This window comes from Petromyzon marinus, chromosome 33 (genome assembly GCF_048934315.1).
Source record: "Petromyzon marinus isolate PM22_M1 ecotype Great Lakes invasive population chromosome 33, UKy_Petmar_22M1.pri1.0, whole genome shotgun sequence".
In the NCBI taxonomy this organism is placed as follows: domain Eukaryota; kingdom Metazoa; phylum Chordata; class Hyperoartia; order Petromyzontiformes; family Petromyzontidae; genus Petromyzon; species Petromyzon marinus.
This window is the reverse complement of record NC_133699.1, coordinates 893,633-916,414: the sequence shown is the minus strand read 5'-3', so window position 1 is coordinate 916,414 and position 22,782 is coordinate 893,633. Positions and strand designations below refer to the sequence as shown.

At 43.5% G+C, this 22,782-nt stretch overlaps 2 protein-coding genes across 6 annotated transcripts in view; one reads left to right on the top strand and one right to left on the bottom strand.

Moving 5' to 3' along the window:
- Positions 1–2,928: 2,928 nt before the first annotated feature.
- On the bottom strand, positions 2,929–10,258 carry LOC116948272 (large ribosomal subunit protein uL14m). 4 transcript variants are annotated; one of them, XM_032964777.2, is made up of 4 exons: positions 10,106–10,258; positions 8,865–8,928; positions 4,630–4,791; positions 2,929–4,205 (listed from the first exon to the last, which is right to left on the bottom strand). In XM_032964777.2, exons 1-4 carry the CDS (start codon positions 10,107–10,109, stop codon positions 4,001–4,003), a joined length of 435 nt encoding a protein of 144 aa, XP_032820668.1. In that variant the 5' UTR covers positions 10,110–10,258; the 3' UTR covers positions 2,929–4,000. The 4 variants fall into 4 exon arrangements, with proteins under 4 accessions (XP_032820668.1, XP_075927539.1, XP_075927537.1 ...); XM_076071424.1 differs by lacking the exon at positions 10,106–10,258 and adding an exon at positions 9,092–10,042; XM_076071422.1 differs by lacking the exons at positions 8,865–8,928; positions 10,106–10,258 and adding exons at positions 5,381–6,438; positions 8,679–8,844.
- A 137-nt stretch (positions 10,259–10,395) lies between these two features.
- Positions 10,396–22,782, top strand: part of LOC116948271 (osmosensitive cation channel TMEM63C-like) — a 49,032-nt gene continuing 36,645 nt past the window's right edge. For both annotated transcript variants that reach the window (XM_032964775.2, XM_032964774.2), the window contains exons 1-5: positions 10,396–10,495; positions 20,066–20,348; positions 20,841–20,920; positions 21,558–21,642; positions 22,324–22,361. In XM_032964775.2, coding sequence (XP_032820666.1) covers positions 20,187–20,348; positions 20,841–20,920; positions 21,558–21,642; positions 22,324–22,361 — 365 coding nt within the window. In that variant the 5' untranslated portion in view covers positions 10,396–10,495; positions 20,066–20,186. The remainder of the gene's footprint in view (positions 10,496–20,065; positions 20,349–20,840; positions 20,921–21,557; positions 21,643–22,323; positions 22,362–22,782) is intronic.

The window sequence follows — 22,782 nt, the reverse complement described above, 5'->3', positions numbered from 1 at the left end:
TATTAACTGGACCTACACACCGCACACAGGTGTACACGCATGTGTGCTACATGTATTTACTTTTAAACTCTTGTCTTAAATGTGAACTCTCGGGATGGGGACTGCATTTTTTGACAAGTGCTCGGACTCCGGACTCCTTTCCGTTTATAAACACGAAATACAGTGACGCGAAAAATATTCACGCGAATCGAGCGGAAGCCAAGGCAAAGGCATTTGAATCGACAATACCTCTCGCTCGCAGACGTTCAACTGTCGGCCAAAAACACAATAGTTCTACAGGAGCGCTGCCAACTCTGCAGAGTTCAAACGCTGTGGAAATATCCCATCTCCTGCCGTGCGCCGCTGTGCGCTGTCCCGGCGTCTGGCGTCAGGAGGAAGGGCCCCGGGGCCTCCTCCTCCGCAGCAGCAGCAGCACGTGCAAGCGGAGGAGAGGCTCTTTGACATCCACAGAGCGCAGTGACCTGGACCCCACCTCCCTCCCTGCCTACCTGCCCGTAGACACGCACTCTCACCGAGGGGCCGTCCCCGGTGTTGGACACACTGCGATAATTTTCATATTGTTTTTCCTGCCAATGCGTATTTACATTTTAAAGAAATACATAAGCAAGTAAAACTTTTAATGAGTAATTGGCATTGACGTGGCGAAGACGTCGCACTTATCGGAGTTAATTTGACGGATTCTTAATGTGTTCATTTATTATGTAACTGGCTACATGCGTGGTATAAGTTGTAAAGTTAAAAGGATTAGAAGGACTTGTGGCAGGCTTATATTAAGTGAACTGCAAAGTGAAGGACTTTTTTAAAAGTCATCTTTATTTGTACTGGAGGTACTGTAAAGCGCGAATACGGTACGATAAACTTGACAAACGTTAATATAAAGTTATGGGAAACTGTTATCTCGATAATCGCCATATCGTGAACACGAACATCGCATGATATCGCATTATATTCGTAACGCGGCAAATAGCACCACCACCACCCCCACAACCAACTCGCTCTTCCAACAACGCCTGGGGCTCATTGAGCCAGATCATGGAAGCTTGATTAGAACCACGACCGGTAATTCATCACACTTAATAAAACACACGACCGTATCAAGACAAATATACCACGACAAAGGGCGTTTCATATGCACTACACGTAGCACAAATTACTTCTGACATCTGTTTATGTGCCGACAAAAGTGTATTCAAATGACCATAATATAATACTTATAATATAATCCAACATTGAGAAAGTGTGTTTAGAAAAAATAAAATACACGAGTGGAGCGGTGGCGTAGTCGTCAGCGCACTACCACGTGGCGAGTGGCATCTGCACCGGTCTCTGGTACCACACCACTGCATCAACCAGCATGGTGAAGTATGGTCAAACAAGAACCATGACTGACACGGCATGGGGAGGCTTCATCCAGCATTTATGAAGGCTTGTACATGTTTATTAATATTATTACTATTGTATAAAGAATACGCAATTACACTTTTTTACAGTTGTAAACATACGTGGGGAAGCCTCATTGAGTCTCTAGACTCATTTTCAAGAGGCTCTTGCAAATGGGCCGTTCAGATGACTGATGTGTGGCGCTCATATTTATTGCCCCAAGTCATGCCAGCAGTGGGAAATCCACAATCATACATGCCTTCCTTAACACAACAAACCACCGCTGACCTCCCACCAACCCCCAGATGTGTTATGAACAGGATGAATTGCCCCCAGATGGGATTTTAACTCGTAATCTCATGGTCGCGAAGGCAATATTTTACAATGTAAACACACGTCTGTTGTGTATTATGTATACAATCATGTTTAGCTACAGAACGAAACTTAGAAGTGCGCCAAACTTTATTGATGTCCTGTTCCATATTGCCACCTATTGTCAGTGTTCTGTATCACCCTGAACTGAGTTTGACAGCAGTGCTAACTTCTACAGGTCCTTCATCTTTACAGCCGTGGGGCACATCTGCTCCTGCTCTTGTTGTCCCACTGCATCACTGCCTACAAAGTTGATCTGGTCTACACTGCTTCTGTAATATTTCCACTCTTTCTCGATTCATTCTTTGATGCTGCTTGCTCGGCTGATGTACGCTATCATCTGGCCATAGCTGCATGGCTTGGAGGCAGGGTCGCTGGATTGCAGGTGGAAACTGAAAAACCCACCTATGGCCAACGATGCACTATTGAAGCGGATTGTCCTCAAGATCCTCCATGGACTTGCCCCTGCATACTTCTCCCATTTATTCCCCCCTCCTCTCGTTACCCCCACAACCAAGGCTGAGTGTCAAGGCCTGCAGTCAATATTCAATCAGTGGGTGTTCCCACCTGCCCCTTGGTCCAGAACGCCGATTGTTCTGCCATCCGTGCTGTTGACTCCTCGCCTTTTTTCTAGTCAAGGCTCAAGATTTTCCCTTGATATAAAATATGCGTCACTTCCCCAGGATGCCCCTATTCCAATATTCTACACGGGGTCTCGATGCGTTTTTGTATGTAAACACTATACACATTGTATTGCAGTAGAAAGTAGGTTATCGAGTTATCATTGTAGCTTGGATTTTCTCCTCCTGAATATCGGGGTTTCAGACTGATGCTTGAACTTCTATTCGTAATACTCACCGAAAAATGTTTTGATTGAAAGGGTATTTTATTACTTGGCCATACACCGAGAAACATTTTAATGCACTTCCTTTCATATAGCCACTGAAAATAAACATTTATCTATAGCCATCAGTTATCGTCAATGCCACTTGAAAGGCAGTATGAATTAAGACGTGGCATGTTAATTTGTGTTGTTATGCAAACATGCGTGTGTTATTATTCCCATACAAATTATTTCAGGCAGTGACGTATATGTTATGGCTGGCATGCAATGAAAGGGCAGTGGTTTTAATGACATTGGGAATACATATTTTAAATTGTGAATGAAAACAGAAATCCGTTTGAAAAAAAAAGTTTATTTAGTTGGTATTTAGCAATCACTCACAATGCACAATGAGCAGTATTCAGGTGCTTCTAGTGGAAATTTATATATATAAAACATCTGTAGCTCTCTTAAATTTTTATACATACACTGGGGTGAAATTAGGCACAATATCTGCTCCAAAGAAAACACATGCTCCCCGTTTTATGCACGTTCACATCCGTTACAATTTATAAGTTGTGCACTTCCTAACACTCAACCCCTGTGCTGCCTATAAAACGCTTTTGTTGAGAGTTGTCACCGACCATGTCATTTGAGAAAATATTTTTTTCAATGGGCAATGTCAAGCAACACACCAATGTCCTTTCTTACAGTTACGATTCAATTAAAATATTTATACGTTGGATTTCCCAGTCGTGTGGTTAATCACACGCTTGTACGTTGGGTACGACATGCACATTGTTCATTCACAACTATGATACATTACCAGCTTTTTGATTTTCACAAACTTCTGAATGAAAAACACTCAGCCAGTAAACATTTTAGATAAATGTTTTTTTCTTTAAATCACAGATTGTTCAGTAGCAACAGTGCTAATACATATAAAGCCTGTGTGCAGTTCCTGATATTTAATCTTAACCAGCAATTCGCATTTAAATAACACTTTTGTGAAAATCGAACTAATGTGACAGAATGAAGCAGTCGATACACATGGAACAATGATTTATTCTTGAATTATTTTCCAATTGTATTTAAATGGTGCCATCTGTGTGATGTAATTTTAACACCTTTTCATATGGAAGCAATGCATCACCGCGCATTAGAAAACAGCTCCTGAAAGGCGATATAACAGTATTATTTACGAGGTCCTTTGAGTGCCGCTTATCCGCTCAGCCAGTGTTGTTGTACCGTCTCACATGCTCTCTGCAGGTTATTTTATCACAGAGCAACAGAGCCAAAAATTATTTCACACTCAAGAGTATGGCAAAAAATTACGCAACACCCAACTGCACATGGACATAGTTGCCTCGGTTTTCCATTAAATTCCATTCGCTCCCCACCCACGTCTTAGCAGCGGGACCATGATCATACAAAGCGGCTCGCGATGGCCAGCACCTTGGAATACTGCCTCTCGCTGCTTCGCAGCGACGTTGGGATGGGCACGCGAATGCGCGTGCCCGTGGGCGAGCCATTGTCCTCCAGCAGCACCACGTTGTTGGAGTCGAAGCGAGGATTCATCACCCCCGAGCTCATCTTGTGGCCCACGATGAGGGCCTTCTTCTTTTCACCCCTGTGGCAGTAGCAGAGATCGCAAACCATCACGAGGGCAGCACACACTCGCTACTGTGAGCCATCTAACGATTCATCCCTCACCGCCTCCTTATGATCCATAAATTGTCGTAATTCCAGGCAACAATTTGATTTTAGAATCGAGGTTTTTTTTCCATCTTTGCTGCAGTCTCCACCTGGATACAGATGGGTCGCATGGTGAGAAGACACATACCTCTTATGCTGGGTAATGGTGAACCCCTGAATCACTTCGTCACCACTGCTAGCAGAAGGTCCTCCACTAGAAGGAGCTCGAGAGCCCTTCCAGAGAGTATTTGACCTACTCTCTCCCACACTAGCCAGACATCTTGAAATATGTAGGAGTCCCCAGCCTTAAATCTACCACACGCACGAGACCCGCCGACAGGATGTTCCCCTGAGCTCACCTGATGGCGAGGAGGACCATGTCTCCAACCTTGCCCACACTGTTCTTGGTGTAGACGTGGATGACACGTGGCGGGCGGTGGTAGGGCTTGGTGGCCATGGGGCTATTGTCTACGACGCGCACACGAGTCATCTTCTGGATGGCTGCGCTTGCGGGCGACATACTGTGGAGACAGAGTTTCACGCTTGTATCATCTCACATGCAGCAGTCGGATGGTGCCGTGGACAAAGCTGTGATTAGAGCGTGTATCTCACGAGTGGAAAGCTGCGAGTTGAAAGCTTGGTTGGAAGTTGACAATATTTTATTACCGGACAAAACATCTGTGAAATTACAAATAAGACAATGAAAGTTGTAAATAAATAGGCATTATGCCTTTACACGACTTTTTAGCTAAATCGATTTCTGGAGTACTTTACAGCATGGTGATAGAGTGTCATTATTTTCTTCATGGAATGTTTAGTGGAACATAGAACCCTCTGCATTTTCAATATTGTAAGTCGCAACAATTAGACGGCTTGTGATGAGCCTACGTTGAATGAACTGCAGTTTAAGTCATCTTTATTGACACCAGCACGGCAAAGCACAAAACAATAGAAAGTTGGAAATCGAATTATAAACTGATATCTCGATGATGAAAAATGAACCTTATGGCGGGACCCCGGGGTCCCAAAATAAACGGAAGTCAAAATCGTAATTAATTCATTTATTTTTGGCGACTCCGTCCCACCGCGCACATCAACACTGTGACCCACCTGGCGTGGATCATTCTGTTGTCATGTCGTCCAAGCGTAGCGAGGACGAATGCGCAGAAGAAACAAAACTTTGAAACTTTGATTAGCGCATCGTGTAGAGCTCGTCGAGAGGGATAGATTGCCGTATCGTTCGCCTTCAACATACATAAAATGACGTCGCAACGCAGTTCATGCGAGAGCCGGGGGCTTATGGGACCCTGGGGTCCCTCCATAAGGTTCATATCCTTAGCTCTTTCGGTAAAGTCACGTTGAAGGGAAACAATAAAATAATAAAATATATATAAAACAATAAAAATTCTCACGACGTTTCGACCATAACACAAACGGTCGTCATCAGGTGTGTCGGTACACATAAATTTATTTATTTTTAAACGGTGTATTTATTTATTTATAAAACGTCAGCGCCACGCGCAGCGATTTGGCAGTTTATTTAGAAGGCCTAGTCCATCTATGTTCTGAAGAGGGTGGAGACGAAAAATTAATGTATGCTGTCTGAAAGCCACTGTAAGCATGAACAATCAATTAAGACCTGAAATGGTTATCAAATCTTTCCAATGATTGCTAAGCCAGAATTCATCTTCTCGGTTGAAATTGTCTCTGTGCTTGTATATGTGGATAGCCTCATGAACGAATCTCTCATGGTAGCCAGATGGCTATTGTTTTATATATATATATTATTATTTTATTGTTTCCCTTCAACGTGACTTTACCGAAAGAGCTAAGAATATGAATTACTGCAGTCACGAAAGCTTTAAATCAAAAGGTTTATATCGTGAATATGAGCCAATGTCTGTGTGACGTCACTCCACATCGAACAGCCCCCCACATTAATAATCATGAAGAGGTGACGTCTTCCAAATGAACACCCCCTCTCATTAAAAATTAATTAGCGGGTGACGTCATTGGACATGGGGAGGGCGAGGTGCCTCCTCCCCCCCCCCTCGGCGTCAACTCACAACCCTCACTACAAAGGCAGAACCCTCACGTCACGTCATCTCCGACAACGCTGTTGAGACATCGAAGTAAAAAGGACGTCATGATGAACAAGGGATTATAACCTTTTTGATTTAAAGCTTTCGTGACTGCAGTAATTCATATTCTTAGTTTTTTCGGTAAAGTCACGTTGAAGAGAAACAACAAAATAACAAAATATATATAAAACAATAAAAAATTCTCACGACGTTTCGACCATAACTCAAACGGTCATCATCAGGTGTGTCGGTTTGCATAAATTTATTTTGAAAACGGCATATTTATTTATATATATAAAAATAACGTTTGCGTCACGCGCAACGATTGGCTGTTTGCCAGGACTAGTCCATCTATTTTTTGAAAAGAGGAGGGGGGAGACAAAATTTGTTTTTATGTATGCTGTCTGAAAGCCACTGTAAGCGTGAACAATCAATCAAGAACTGAAATGATTTATCAAATCTTTCCAATGATTGCTAAGATAGAATCCATCTTCTCGGTTGAAATTGTCTCTGTGTTTGTATATGTGGATAGCCTCATGAACGAATCTCTCATGGAAGCCAGATGGCTTACAAAGAACCTCCGTCTTGGAAAAGTCAATGGCATGTGAGCCTACTGAATTAGAACAATGATCTGCTACGGCCGAGGTGTTGGTCCTACCGTGTTTAAGGTCTGCTTTATGTTCACGAATGCGGTCCGAGATATGGCGTTTGGTTTCTCCAATGTAACTACTACCACAGAGGCAACTTAGTTTGTAGACACCAGGGTATTGTATGTCCGGAATCACATCTTTTACAGACGGAACCAGATCACGGATTTTATGTAATGTGTTGAAACGGACCTGGATCTTGTGTTTATTCAAGATTTTGGAGATCTTTTTTGTGATCCCAGCAATGTAGGGTAAAGTGATGGTTTTGAAAGGCTCCTCAAGAGGGTTCTTCTTCATGGTTTGAGTGATAGCTTTGCGGATTGTATAGTCGGAATAACGATTAGCCCTAAGAGCTTGGTGTACGTGCTTGAGTTCACTGCTTATGTGTTCCTGGTCGGATATGCATTGGGCTCTATGATACAGAGTCTTGATGAGAGAATTCTTCTGTGATGGATGGTGGTGGGAATCCGGTTTCAGATAAGCATCCGTATGGGTAGCTTTCCTGTAGACAGAGTGGCTCATTGAACCATCAGGTCTTTTTTTTAATTAGGACATCCAAAAAAGGTATCTTGCCATCTATTTCCTTTTTTGGATGTCCTAATTAAAAAAAGACCTGATGGTTCAATGAGCCACTCTGTCTACAGGAAAGCTACCCATACGGATGCTTATCTGAAACCGGATTCCCACCACCATCCATCACAGAAGAATTCTCTCATCAAGACTCTGTATCATAGAGCCCAATGCATATCCGACCAGGAACACATAAGCAGTGAACTCAAGCACGTACACCAAGCTCTTAGGGCTAATGGTTATTCCGACTATACAATCCGCAAAGCTATCACTCAAACCATGAAGAAGAACCCTCTTGAGGAGCCTTTCAAAACCATCACTTTACCCTACATTGCTGGGATCACAAAAAAGATCTCCAAAATCTTGAATAAACACAAGATCCAGGTCCGTTTCAACACATTACATAAAATCCGTGATCTGGTTCCGTCTGTAAAAGATGTGATTCCGGACATACAATACCCTGGTGTCTACAAACTAAGTTGCCTCTGTGGTAGTAGTTACATTGGAGAAACCAAACGCCATATCTCGGACCGCATTCGTGAACATAAAGCAGACCTTAAACACGGTAGGACCAACACCTCGGCCGTAGCAGATCATTGTTCTAATTCAGTAGGCTCACATGCCATTGACTTTTCCAAGACGGAGGTTCTTTGTAAGCCATCTGGCTTCCATGAGAGATTCGTTCATGAGGCTATCCACATATACAAACACAGAGACAATTTCAACCGAGAAGATGGATTCTATCTTAGCAATCATTGGAAAGATTTGATAAATCATTTCAGTTCTTGATTGATTGTTCACGCTTACAGTGGCTTTCAGACAGCATACATAAAAACAAATTTCGTCTCCCCCCTCCTCTTTTAAAAAAATAGATGGACTAGTCCTGGCAAACAGCCAATCGTTGCGCGTGACGCAAACGTTATTTTTATATATATAAATAAATATGCCGTTTTCAAAATAAATTTATGCAAACCGACACACCTGATGATGACCGTTTGAGTTATGGTCGAAACGTCGTGAGAATTTTTTATTGTTTTATATATATTTTGTTATTTTGTTGTTTCTCTTCAACGTGACTTTACCGAAAAAACTAAGAATATGGATTATAACCTTTCAAGGAAATAAGTCTGTGTCACCGCGCCCTTACAAATTGCACGCGAATTGATGCAATGAATATCACGTCGCGGTCTGATTTTCTCTTGCAAGTTTCAGATTTACTGAAATGCACCCGTCCTTGTAGTGAATACTGATCTTGAATCACGGCAACCCTCGTATGCAGAGCAGTGCTCTACTGACCTGAACCGCCTGCAGAAGACATCGCCTAGAGAGGATAGTGGTGCAATAAGAGTCCGGGGGGTCCCTGCACCCACCACACACGCACATTTGTTAACACAAACTCATTAAGGGAACACGCCCAAGAGGACGGAGTGACGAGTTCAGCGCGAGTGCAGCGGGTACATGGATTGTTGCATCGCAGGACTGTGACAAAAGGCTTTATGGTGGCGAGATGTTAACTACCTCACCTAGTATACAGAAAGACGTGGGTTCTATCCCGAAACTGACTCCTGTATTTCTTAGAGTTTGCGTGTCTCTCTCCCCGTGGTCGCGTGGATTTTTCTCCAGGTCCTCCGGTTTTTCCCTCCATATTTAGAAACATCCATTTAGAGTATTTGGCTGCCATAAATGTCCACGTGATAAGCCACTTCGTTGAGCTATCATTTGTGGCCAGGTTGCTTCTGAAAAAGAGCTTTATAGCTCAGTCGGCCTTACCTGGTAAAATAAAAAAAATAGTTTGATAGCGAAATACAGGAATGGATATACAAATACTGATGTATAACTGAATATTATGAATTTGGGATTTCACGCTACCACATTAGTGGTGCACGATTGTGGATTATGTCAAATGTGTTTTTAAAGCGCACTTTACAATAGACTAATCACCCATCATATGCACAAACTACTCGTGTTATGCCTTACGTTTTATCAATCGTAAAATATTTTTTTTAAATTTTGCCTTGGCAGAATTAAACGCTAAGATTTAGCTACTGTATTAAAGAGTATCAAGATATGATAGAACATTTCAGTTTGTCATAACTTGTGATTATAAACCAGAACCTAATTTCAGCCAGGGTCTGCCCAGGTCGGCGAACCGGACATTTGCGCACTCGGCACACCACATCCAGGATATCCCTCGCTGTAGCTGTAACGACTCGTTACATGGCTACACCCTTCGAATCGCGACACAGTGAGCAACTAAGCCTCAATTAACTCTGCACTTACTGCGCTATTAACGTCACATTTAATTCGGGTTTCCATGGCAACCCGCGTGTCCTTGACAAGAGGCCTGGGGCTGAAGTAGAAGCCTGTGTCACTCGCGCACTCTTAACCTCTGTAACCCGGAGCTCACTATAACACGCTCAAAACCGGACAATGCTCACTCGCTGAACTAAATACGCCACACTTCGTCGTAAGCCCTGTAACAGTTAGTTATTTGTAGCTTAATGAGGCAATTGGCGTGCAAAGAACCGGTCACTTACACATGGCTCGCCTAGGCCGCACGCATTCGCACGCCTTTGCAATTTGCAGCGCGATTAAGTCGCAGAACCGCCGCGCGATTGGTTGGAGACGGTCAGCGTCACGTGGTGAGCGCACCGACCAATCAGCGTTCAGCGTTTCGCGCTTATCTGTACTACGCTTTGCAGAGACGGTGGGGGTGGCGAAGAGATCCCCGACACTCGAGGGCGATGATGTAATGGACAATCGCCCTTAGATTTCGTACAACTGGTTGGAGCCCCCGATTCGCAGCTCGGGAGCGATCCGATTGGACGATCGCGCGCCTCGGTGCTTATCGGATGTGGGATATGTAGTGCCCTCTCACACCCATTCAGTGTATGGCAGACGTGAGCGTGACATTCATGGCATTACGGGTGAGTCTTCTACCCCACCGTTATTCGTTATTTATGGCTTATTATTTCGTGGGTATTGATGACAAAATGTCAAGCGGATGTTATGGAAAATGTCCGGTCATTTTTTGTGTGATATAAAAAAAGAGAATAATTTAAACGTGGCCTGCCCTGTAGCCCAATGTTGATTATTTGAAATGGCGTGGTAGATTTCCATTATCCAGCACTGTACGCATTGGGTGTCCCAGTTTGTGTCTTTTTAGATCAGTTTATGGTTTAACGTTTCATGACGTGATTAAAATAATACGAATCTCTGAGTTGTTTGCCTCAATTAAGGTGCCGTGTGCGTGTGTTTGAGTGGGAGGTTTTTGATTCGCAGATATTTTAGTACAGTTGTAAAAAATGTTTTAAGGCTTAACCGTTAATCGCATGGAACATAACGGTAAAAAAAACGGTTTCTGGTTTTGTGCACGTAAAAAAAATATTAAATGAAACGTTTCACGATTGTAGATCTTTCGCTAAGAAACGACAGGAGCGACCACGTTGCTGTAATTAATGTGTTAGCACCCTGGACTTGCAATGCAGAGGTCGCCGCTTCGATTCCATCTCCCGGCACGGGAGCTCCCTCATTCTCCCACTGCCTCTGTCCGCCCTGCAGCACGAATGGGTTCGCCGTAGTCAGCGGTTGTGTGGTGGGGCAAAGTGTGGGTACGCACACCGCTTTCAACACATCAGAGCCCCCTCTAGTGGAGGCCCTTTCTCCAACAGTGGCGTGAGCAGGCAAGCAATTGCTCTTGAACTGAATAACTTGGGCAAATCCTGCATGCGGTGACTCAGGCCACCCTGACATTTGTACGTCCGTGCGTCCTAATGGGAACGCTTAACGAGTTCTGCCTTTTAGCATCTGCAATCGAATCCGAAAATGACTACTCGATATTCTCATGTGTCGTTTATAACCCAAATATTTAGCAATTGCCTTTGCTTTTGTATCCCTTGTGCCATTAACAATGGCAGTGCATCAATTTAATTTGCGAAATTACACGGTATTATTTTAAATATATGTAGAAACATAATAATTAATCACTATGTAACACAATTTTTGTTCCTGGGTAGTAAGTGTTATTTCGTAATTGCTTATGCCTAAAAAGTGTAGAAAATTATTCCTCACAAACTTTGCTTTTGTGACCAGGACAGTGATATTTTGAAATTAACGTATTTTCAATGAGAAAACTGGCGTTTTTTTTCTTTTCGTTCACAAAGTCAGAAAAAAACATATGAATCAAATTTAACATGTATTTATACTAAAGTAATACAAAAATCACTCCAAAAGATTTAGAAGTGAGTAGTTTTTCGACATTTACGATTATACTGTAAATCACTTTCACGAATCAGCCCCCAAATGTAGTCTCCCATCATGTTCTCGTTATACTGTTCTTGGTAGTGGCGTGCCTTGCTTATCCGAGTTTTCGACCTTGTAATTGCCCAGGAAGCTACGAACCACTGCGACAAAGCTGTTGCAAGTCGCTTTCTCCTTACTAGTGAGCTTCTTGGGGAATTCATTGCACTCCAGGATCTTCTTTATCTGTGATCCGACGAAGATACCGGCTTTGACCTATGCCTCAGACAGCTTAGTGAAGAAGTCTTGAACGTACTTGAAGGCTGCCGACTTCTTATCTACAGCTCTGACAAATTGTTTCATAAGGCCGAATTTGATGTGCAGTGGTGGCATCTTGATCCCTGACAGGCATGCCGAGATATGCCTTGTAGGCTTCACACATCTTAGCAGATGCTCCCACAGAGTACTTTTTCGCTCTTGTCTTGATAAATTTGCGGCAGACATAGCAAAATGCATTTGCCGGATGCTTACAGCCTCTTGATGGCATCTCATAAAAATGCAGATATGTATCCACTTAGGCAGCTGGAACTAAACTGGACTGATGGGCTTAAGGCTCCTATATTTATATTACTATTTATATTACTGTAAAGTTCTAGAATGTTTTGTAGTTAATCCAAGTTTACTCAGCACTGAATCTATCTGGAATGTTCTGGAAAATAGGAAAATTTCAAAATATCATTGTCCTGGTCACAAAAGCAAAGTCTGTGGGGAATAATAGCCGTTTTCTGTACTTTTGAGTTATAAGAAATTAGGAAATAATACTTACTACCCAGGAACAAAAAATTATTTTGTTACACAGTGTTATCCCACAGATCAGATCCACGGCACGAGACTATATAATCACGCCACCCAGTGTCAAAGAAATATATTTCTCAAGTAAAACATAGATTGCAGTGTTATTTATAGTTGAATATTTTTGTTATCATGAAATAAATAAGTAATTGTGATTTCCTGGTCAAATGAACATTGAGGTGGTGTTCATGTTGTGTTTACAGCCCTGAACCAGTGGTGGAAATTCCTCTTTCCCATGACAGGGGCAATTCTATCCTTAGGACAACCTCAGTTGACTTCCCCACAAAGCGGTATGGATTTGATTGACCCCCGGGGGATGATGGGTTGAGTCAACCCCCTCGCAATATTTTAACCGGAACCTTCCGATTGTGAGCCATACACTATACTGCTAAGATACCTCATTTCGCCAAATGCTCGTTTGTATTTAATTTCTTATGTATTTACCATTTCTTTGGTGAAAAGTATGGAACGCATTAAACAAGCTGTCATTAAGCAATGACAGATGATATCAACGGTGAAATTATATTGCCATCCATATTCCTTACATTTTAACACAGCATTTCGCGGCCAATATTATCCATAATAACGTTTTTTTGGGTTAGATCACGTAAATATGAATGTGTTGTTTAACCCGTCACCAAAGCATGCTTTTTCGTCACTAGTACAGCACACTCCAACACACCGGTGTACTGTACTAGTAACGAATTGGCACGTTTTGTTTAGGTGACAAACCTTACTAGTTGGCAATGTCGGGTGGTGGCGGGTTTAACGACACGTTTATATTTGCGCGATCTAACCCAAAAAAAACCTCTTATGGATTCCTTACATTGTACTGGGTATGCCACGTGTTTCATCACTTTGTGGTTTAAATATTTCGTGAAAGATTTGGCCAATAAAGGTTAAATTATTCAGCAGGTTTGGACAGAAGGATTTGGCGTGCGCTTGCTTGCTTGCTTGCTTTTTAATGAGCTTAAAATGCATTGGCGAAAAACACACACAACTGGGCATTTTTGCTGTTTGTACTGTACAGTATGTCATTTTCTTTGCATATTAACAGATAGCAGGTGCAATGTATGCCCATGTGTTACACGAAGCTATGCCACATATGCTGTGTTCGTTCTCATGATAGTAGCTCTTCATACATAACATAATAATGACCACATCACTTCGATTCACTGACTGCCACTGGCTACCTATCCAATTGCACATCCTCTGCTCTTCCAGTTGTGATTGTCTCTCCATCGTTGGTCTTTTTAAGGCATTCTAACTTCACCGTTCTCTCTTATTGTCGGGCACATATCAGCTTTTTCACTTTTCAATCCTTCTGATTCTCCATATTTCCACAACATGTATTTCCAAACTCAATTACAGCATTTTCAGATTTTTGTTTCATTTAGATGCTTTGTAAATAGTTTTTTTTTATTTTGCAACCAGTTAATTGGGGCATGTTTGACGAAATCATTACCGATTGAATGTGCAATGAGATGAACACGGAACTGTTGTATGGATTTCTCATGTCAAGAAGTTATTATGTGACACGCAAAATAATCACTTAGTACATTTTGTATTCGTGCCATTGTTATAGCGCCAGACTATCACAGAGGTTCAGTGTTCACAGACGGATGTAGGTTGATCTGTACGTGCTGTTTGTGTGTCTTGCGGTTGCTCTGTGCTCTGTACAGTGTCTTTATTTTATTTTAGATGCAATACACATTCCAATTGTATTTATGTACAGTGAGGGAAAAAAGTATTTGGTCCCCTGCTGATTTTGTACGTTTGCCCACTGACAAAGAAATGATCAGTCGATAATTTTAATGGTAGGTTTATTTGAACAGTGAGAGACAGAATAACAACAACAAAATCCAGAAAAACGCATGTCAAAAATGTTATAAATTGATTTGCATTTTAATGAGGGAAATAAGTATTTGACCCCCTCTCAATCAGAAAGATTTCTGGCTCCCAGGTATCTTTTATACAGGTAACAAGCTGAGATTAGGAGCACACTCTTAAGGGTAGTGCTCCTAATCTCAGCTTGTTACCTGTATAAAAGACACCTGTCCACAGAAGCAATCAATCAGATTCCAAACTCTCCACCATGGCCAAGACCAAAGAGCTCTCCAAGGATGTCAGGGACAAGATTGTAGACCTACACAAGGCTGGAATGGGCTACAAGACCATTGCCAAGCAGCTTGGTGAGAAGGTGACAACAGTTGGTGCGATTATTCGCAAATGGAAGAAACACAAAATAACTGTCAATCTCCCTTGGCGTGGGCCTCCATGCAAGATCTCACCTTGTGGAGTTGCAATGATCATGAGAACGGTGAGGAATCAGCCCAGAACTACACGGGAGGATCTTGTCAATGATCTCAAGGCAGCTGGGACCATAGTCACCAAGAAAACAATTGGTAACACACTACGTTGTGAAGGACTAAAATCCTGCAGCGCCTGCAAGGTCCCCCTGCTCAAGAAAGCACAAATACATGCCCGTCTGAAATTTGCCAATGAACATCTGATTGATTCAGAGGACGACTGGGTGAAAGTGTTGTGGTCAGATGAGACCAAAATGGAGCTCTTTGGCATCATCTCAACTCGCCGTGTTTGGAGGAGGAGGAATGCTGCCTATGACCCCAAGAACACCATCCCCACCGTAATATATGGAGGTGGAAACATTATGCTTTGGGGGTGTTTTTCTGCTAAGGGGACAGGACAACTTCACCGCATCAAAGGGACGATGGACGGGGCCATGTACCGTCAAATCTTGGGTGAGAACCTCCTTCCCTCAGCCAGGGCATTGAAAATGGGGTATTCCAGCATGACAAGGATCCAAAACACACGGCGAAGGCAACAAAGGAGTGGCTCAAGAAGAAGCACATTAAGGTCCTGGAGTGGCCTAGCCAGTCTTCAGACCTTAATCCCATAGCAAATCTGTGGAGGGAGCTGAAGGTTCGAGTTGCCAAACGTCAGCCTCGAAACCTTAATGACTTGGAGAAGATCTGCAAAGAGGAGTGGGACAAAATCCCTCCAGAGATGAGACCAAATAGAGTAGCAGGGTGACCGGGAGCAGGTGGAGGACTTCACGTGAATATTCAACACACCGGTGGGCTAAAGTAGTGAACTATTTGTTTTTTGTCAACGTGACACATTTTTTACTGGTTGGCCGTGTCGGGTGGTGGAGGGTTGCGACACATTTTTAAATAACGCGATCTGACCCAAAAACCTTTATTATGAAAAATACATTTTGTTAATATTTATTTTATTTGTTAATCCGGGAAAGCTACAGTGACTCTCAAGAACGAATTGAGTTGATTCTAAAACTTTTGCTACAGATGGATGTACGGTATTGACCACTGACTGGAATTTAACTCACAACCTTTCGATTGTGGGTCAGACACTGCCACAGCAACAGCTGGCCATGCTGTCACTGCACAGAGATAACGGGATCAAACTGATCGCTGGAATGTTTCTGCAGGTTAAAGCTTGGCAGAAGAACCCTGATAACGTCAATAGGCATTGCTGCGCCTCTGTTATATAACACCGGCCAAATGGCAGTAATTGAGATCACGTTACACAATTCACCGTGTGGTATTCAGGTCTGCTATTAATAGTTGATCCTACACAATTCCCCTTACGTGTGGCACCAATTAACGGTATTGCTTGTTAATTCCCATCTGGTGTTGCTTAATTGGTGCCTGCATTTGTTGCTGTAAGTTTAATGCTGGCGAAGGGAATGTTGGCTATCTATTTACACATTTTGCTTCTGAGTATGCTCCTGCGTTAGTTCTGTGAGCGCCCATTGGCATCCATCTGCTAAGAGTGTTCTGTGGGAAGGTCACTGCTCATGCTATCATGTAGGCACGTAACGTTGCATCGATCAGTCAGTCGATTAAAAGCGGCTCTTATCCTATCGATGCATGCATTGAATCATGCACACGAGGATCCCTCATTTAAATATTTGCAAATTACACACTTAGCACTACTGCATAAATTTTCATATTTGCACTGTGTAATTATCCGATGTGTTTTCGAGTTGTACCATGTGCAAGAGCGAAACCTCACGAGGAACCTTGTCAGATGAGATTTTTGCATCTTGCAGATACTGCCTCATAGGCATTAAAACGTCTAATAAAAACACTGTACATGCAAGACCTGGATATAAAATAGGGCACGGCATTCGCACAGGCAGCTTCACAATGCGTTAGCACTTGCTAATGGAAGCAATGGGATTTAGTGGTGGTGGCAGGGTCGGTGATTGGTAAATGGAGGAGCTGTTGTCCATTTTAATAATTTATCAGCTCATGATAATGGCAGCATAGCTGACATCTTTACGTTTGCTTTTGATGTAGGCTCTAATATGTTCAATGCAGTTAAACACAGAGCATCTGTTTCCCCAAAGGGAGGCTCTTCAGTTCAGTTACCCGATCCCGTATTGAAGGCACGGTTCAAAAACAAGACATTTAGTAATCAGGGACAATTCTTCACATTTAGAAACACGCGTTTTGAGTATTTGGCTGCTATACATGTCCACATGATACACCACTTCGTTGAGCTATCATTTGTGGCCAAGCGCTACGTACGTAGCTCAGTGGGCCTTACCTGGTAAAATATGTAATCGTTTAATAGTTAATTTGACCATGACATTGGTCAATCATTGATCAAATATTATCTTATTATAAACCAGAAGAGACACATTTACTAGACTTCAATTTTTTGTTTAAATAAGTATTTATTCAAATACTTGTTTTGGAAAAGTAATCAGATGTAACTGTATGCAAAAGTAATTTTGTAAATCCACTGGTGGACAAGGACGTTATTTGACAGCACTTTTACCAAGTAAGGCCCACTGACCTATATTGCTCCTTTTCTATCTCCCCCTGTCCCCTCTTCCCTCTCCTCTTCTCCTACCCCCACTGTCTCTCACCCCCCCCCCCATCTCTCTCCCTGTTTCCCTCTCTCACCTCTCGCCCTGCTGATTCCCACCTCTCCCTTTCCAGTCTCAATCTCTCTTGCCTCTCCCGAATCCTCCCTCCCAGTGCCTGTCGATTCCTCTCACTCTCCTCTTTACGTTTAGCTCTCTTCTCTCTTTCCTCTCTGCTTGACGCCCCATCGCCCCCCCCTCCCTCCTCTCCGTCTCTTCCTCCCTCCTCTATCTCTCTTCTCTTTCCTCACCTCCCACATCTATCTCCCATCTTCATCTCCCTCACCTCCCTCCTCTACCTCTGTCGCATTGGCGTGGGATGCACGGCCGGGGTGGAGGGGAGTGGGGGGAGCGCGACGCACGAACCAGGCTCAACGCTGTGGGATGCAGGTGACGTCATGGCGCACTTTGGCCGTGCCAGCCAGGCAGACAGGAATTCAGGCAGGAATCCAGGCAGGAAACTGATTACAAAGCGTCCTTCTTGGATATTGGGAAGTTACTCTATTAACACAAATACAAATATGCCAGGTTTCTTTATTCTTTTGAATCGATTTACCTATTTGTGGAAATAGTGTGTATTGTGTCCAAATGAGAGATGGCATATATAAGTTGTAATTTGGGCAATGGAATAAGTGGACAAAACGTCTGTCTCGTCATGTTTAGTGATGCCTGCAGGCATCTCATCTGATGCCCACAATACCAGCAGGTGTTATACATCGATAATTTTGATTCCGTATGAGCTATTAATATAACGTTTAATAACTGAGGAAAGTCACAGTCCCTTTTCGAGCATGTGATGATACTTATATTCTGTTTAACATTCAGAGCCAGTGGTGGAATTTTAATTTTCCTCAGATGGGCATGAATATTTATAGGCTGCCCTCTGCTAACTTCCCATGAAGTGGTACTCATTAACTGGGGAGATGAAGGGCTGAGTCAGCCCCTGACTGGGATTGGAACTGAGAACCTTGCAACCGTGAATGATGTGCTCTATCCACTGCACCACTGCTTCCCCCAATATCGAAGTACTGCAACAGCATAAAAATACCCACCAATACACGCCAATATCAATACCCACCAATTCACGCCAATACCACAAACACCAACACCAATATACACCAATACACACCAATACCAATACACACCAACACCACTACACACCAATACCAATACACATCAATACCACTACACACCAACATCACTCCACACCAATACCACTACACACCAACACCAATACACACCAATACCACTACACACCAACACCAGTCCACACCAACACCACTCCACACCAACACCAATACACACCAACACCACTACACACCAATACCACTACACACCAATACACGCCAATACCACTACACACCAATACACACCAATACCACTCCACACCAACACCACTACACACCAATATCACTACGCACCAATACCACTACACACCAATACCACTACACACCAACACCACTCCACACCAATACACACCAACACCACTACACACCAATACCACTACACACCAATACACGCCAATACCACTACACACCAATACACACCAATACCACTCCACACCAATACCACTACACACCAACACCACTACACACCAATACCACTACACACCAATACCACTACACACCAATACCACTACACACCAACACCAATACACACCAATACACACCAATACCAATACACACCAACACCAATACACACCAACACCACTCCACACCAACACCACCACACCAATACCACTACACACCAATACCACTACACACCAATACCACTACACACCAATACACCCCAATACCACTACACACCAACACCAATACACACCAATATCAATACACACCAATATCTATGCACACCAAAACCAATACACTCCAATACCAATACACTCCAATACATATAATATCAATTTGCAGTCTTTAATTGGGTGGTAGGCAATCTCTAATCGGGTGGTAGGCACGTAATGCTTCACTCCCATAGCAATTTTATGAATTGTCTCGATTCAGGCTAACGATTTGATTCAATAATTGATTATTATTAATTATCTCATATTTATTATCTCTTCTGTATTGTGTCCCATGTTGTTACTAGTTTGTACAAGGTGTGTTTTGCTGCATTAACCCAAGGGTAACATTATGACATGGTTTGCAAATGTTATCTATGAATCATGCGAATGAGTCGGTACACGCATCGTTAGCATGACTATCGATTGGATTCTGAAATCATGCTTCCTTACATGCTGGTGGGTGGCGCTGTGGCAGAGCAGAGTCTGTTAACATTTGTGTAGAGCAATGTGTTGCCGATATGTGTGCGGACACATGGGCACTGAATAACAGACCCTCGACAAGTTAGGAGCAACTAATAATCAAGCCAACATGCTGGTGAAAATATTACAGGGATTATTTTTCAAGCAACGGTGAATCCACAACCAAGATAATTCACCCACGGATAATCGACAGGTAACTGTACTTACACGCAAACTCTCCTTGTCGTGCAGGCATAATTTCAGGGTCAGGGGTGAGTGAAGACTCCCCCCCCTAAGGCTCGCTTGTGGCGGGGCCTCTAGAGTGGTAGCAGCAGCAGCGACGGCGGCAGCGGCAACAGCGTCCCAGAGCACGATGGGGAGTTTCCCAGGCACCATCGCTACGACCGAGCCCACCGTGCCATCACCCGTGGACACGCACACGTGCTACGGGGCACGTCCCCACAGCTCGGTGCTGCAGGGCAGCCCCATGGGGGGCATCCCCACCGTCTTCTTAGCCAACCTGGTCGTCGCTGTGGTGAGTCGATACGAGTTGCAGGCAGTCTTCTTCTTCGTACGGCTGATGTTCGTGGAAGGTAACGGCCGTGTGATTTTACGTTGAGGTGGTTTAGCCAGATGATTGCGTCAGGAGTAGCGGAGTGGTGTATCGCCGTCATGATGCCTAATTTGTATTTTTGAATCGGGCATTGAGTTATTACATGAGGTGCAGTGCAAAATACTGTTTAAGTGGTTCAGGGAATTCATGACTGCTGTGTCGGAGCACTCAGCCACTGTGACCGAGACACTGTTGTAAATTCCCGGTTTCTGCCAGCCAAGCGTGTAACATTTCTCTATTCTGTACCGTCGCTGTATTCAAGCATCTGCCGGACAGCCCCACACGTGTCTACAAGAAAAGGGCTCTGATTTCTAGTCTCACCTTTTCAGCGAGATCGATTTCAAAATATATATTCTGCTACTTCTACCACGTGTAGATGAATGGCTGCCTTGTCCCTGCGTGCCCCCTCCACAGATCCTTGTGCTGGTGTTCTCCTACCTACGCAAGGCAGCTTGGAACTACGGGCGGCTTGCGCTGGTGTCGGAGAGAGATAGGTGCCCCCTTTGAACACACGCACACACAGTTGGATAAATAAAGTTTTACATGATTGTTCGGTATATATTTTTGTTATCGTATAAGTTAGCCAGGTCTTAGAGTCGCTTCCGAGTGAGAGTTTCCAGAAAAAATATTGCGAGGAAAAAATGAAGTCGGCGTTTGTTATCAAAATCTTAATTGCTAAGTGTTTATATAAATGTAGAAATAAACGTTCCCATTTCCTGCAGCATTGCAGGCTGTAACGTTTTCGGTGATGTATTTCTGCTCGACCCGATATCTGACAAGTTCAAACCCAAGTAATGCGGCTCACGGTATTAGTGAGCATCGGCTAAATCCAGCACAGCACACAAGCGAGCAATGAGGCCAGCTTCACACCTGGCCACGTTTAATATCCTCTTTGCTGATGTTACTATCGGGTACTCGGTTAATTCTGAATTGTCCTCGGTGAGGCCCAAGACAGACCAATATTATTCAGTCCCAAGATTTGTTGATACGCGAGTGTAATTGTTATGCAGTGCCCTACCTGCTGCAGCACCGCGCCCCACACACGTACACCCACGTGTGCAAATCGCTTCTCGCCCTGGTGTCTCAATGACCAACGCCGCTGAGGTGCATCTCCCGTGTCTCCCCGTGCAGCCTGGCGTCCCTCTTCTACAGCGAGACAGACCGAGAGGGCTCCATGTCAGAGGCCAGCTTTTATGAAGAGGAGGGCCACTACAAGGTGCCTTTTTCTTCGCTGCATCGACCCTTGGATCACAACAACTTAGAGCAAATGATAGCACTCCACTTTCATTGAGGGGACTGTGCAGGGCAGCCTCAAAAGACTGGGATTCACAACAACACAAACTGGATGGAGTTAAACCACAAAAGAGTTGATCTGTGAGGCTGATGATTGAGCAGTGGTAGAGGGAGATCGCACCGTACGTAGCCAATCCTGCTAATTGGAGGTGCAGGGAAGGACAACAAACTAAGCACAAATTTAAACACAAGTCTTGTTGTTGTGATGTTACTCAAGTGCCATAATGACATGTCCTTGACTCTAACTTGTTTCTGTCACAACGCTTCAAACTTGATCAGTCTAGGTTCATATCTACAAGATTTGCTCGTGGGGATGCTGTGCTTTAGTGCACCAGCAACATCCACTACCAGCACTAGCACCACCACCAGCATCAGCACCACCACCAGAGCTACCACAAACACCACCACCAGCAACACAATCAGCACCACCATTATTACCACCACCAAGGTCACCACCATTACCAGCACCGCCACCACCACCAGAGCTACCACCAGCACCACCAGCAGCAGCACTGCCGCCACATGCCTCACCGTCACACACAATATCACTCCACCTCGAGTCACTTGTTTATCTAACGTGTGTGTGCCTGCGTCTCAACTACAGGGAATTTTCTCTTGGATAAGAGGCAGCTTCAGGGTCAGGTGAGAGATGCAGACTTGACACGTAGAGACTGACATTGACACACGTGTCTATTTGTACTTTATTAGTGTATTACATAATATTGCCGATGTGTATACATATGTCTATAAATGATATAAATGATAAGCATTGCCGTCCTTTTACTAACTTATAATCCATTTGTAATTGGTTGAGCATTCATGTGCAACTTAGTCTATACCTTGTGTTTATGTATGCGAGTCTATCATTTATTTGTGGCTTTGTAGCTCTTATACATTTGATTGTATGCATCTGTTGATTAGAGGAGTGGCAGAGAGCGCTATGAATCGTCAATGTGAATTACCATCAAACCGTATGGCTTCATCTGCCCTCGATCAACTCGGTCTTAACGGAGGAGCTTTGGTGCTGGCCACACCACTCATTCCTACACCGTTCCTGCTTTAA

Coding starts and splice junctions, on each gene's coding strand:
- LOC116948272 (XM_076071422.1), bottom strand. CDS start 5,733: ATGTGTACCGACACACCTGATGACGACCGTTTGTGTTATGGTCGAAAC. Junction 4,792..5,380: donor AACAGAATGATCCACGCCAG/GTGGGTCACAGT, acceptor CTGTCTCCACAG/TATGTCGCCCGCAAGCGCAG. Junction 4,206..4,629: donor ATGGTCCTCCTCGCCATCAG/GTGAGCTCAGGG, acceptor CTACTGCCACAG/GGGTGAAAAGAAGAAGGCCC.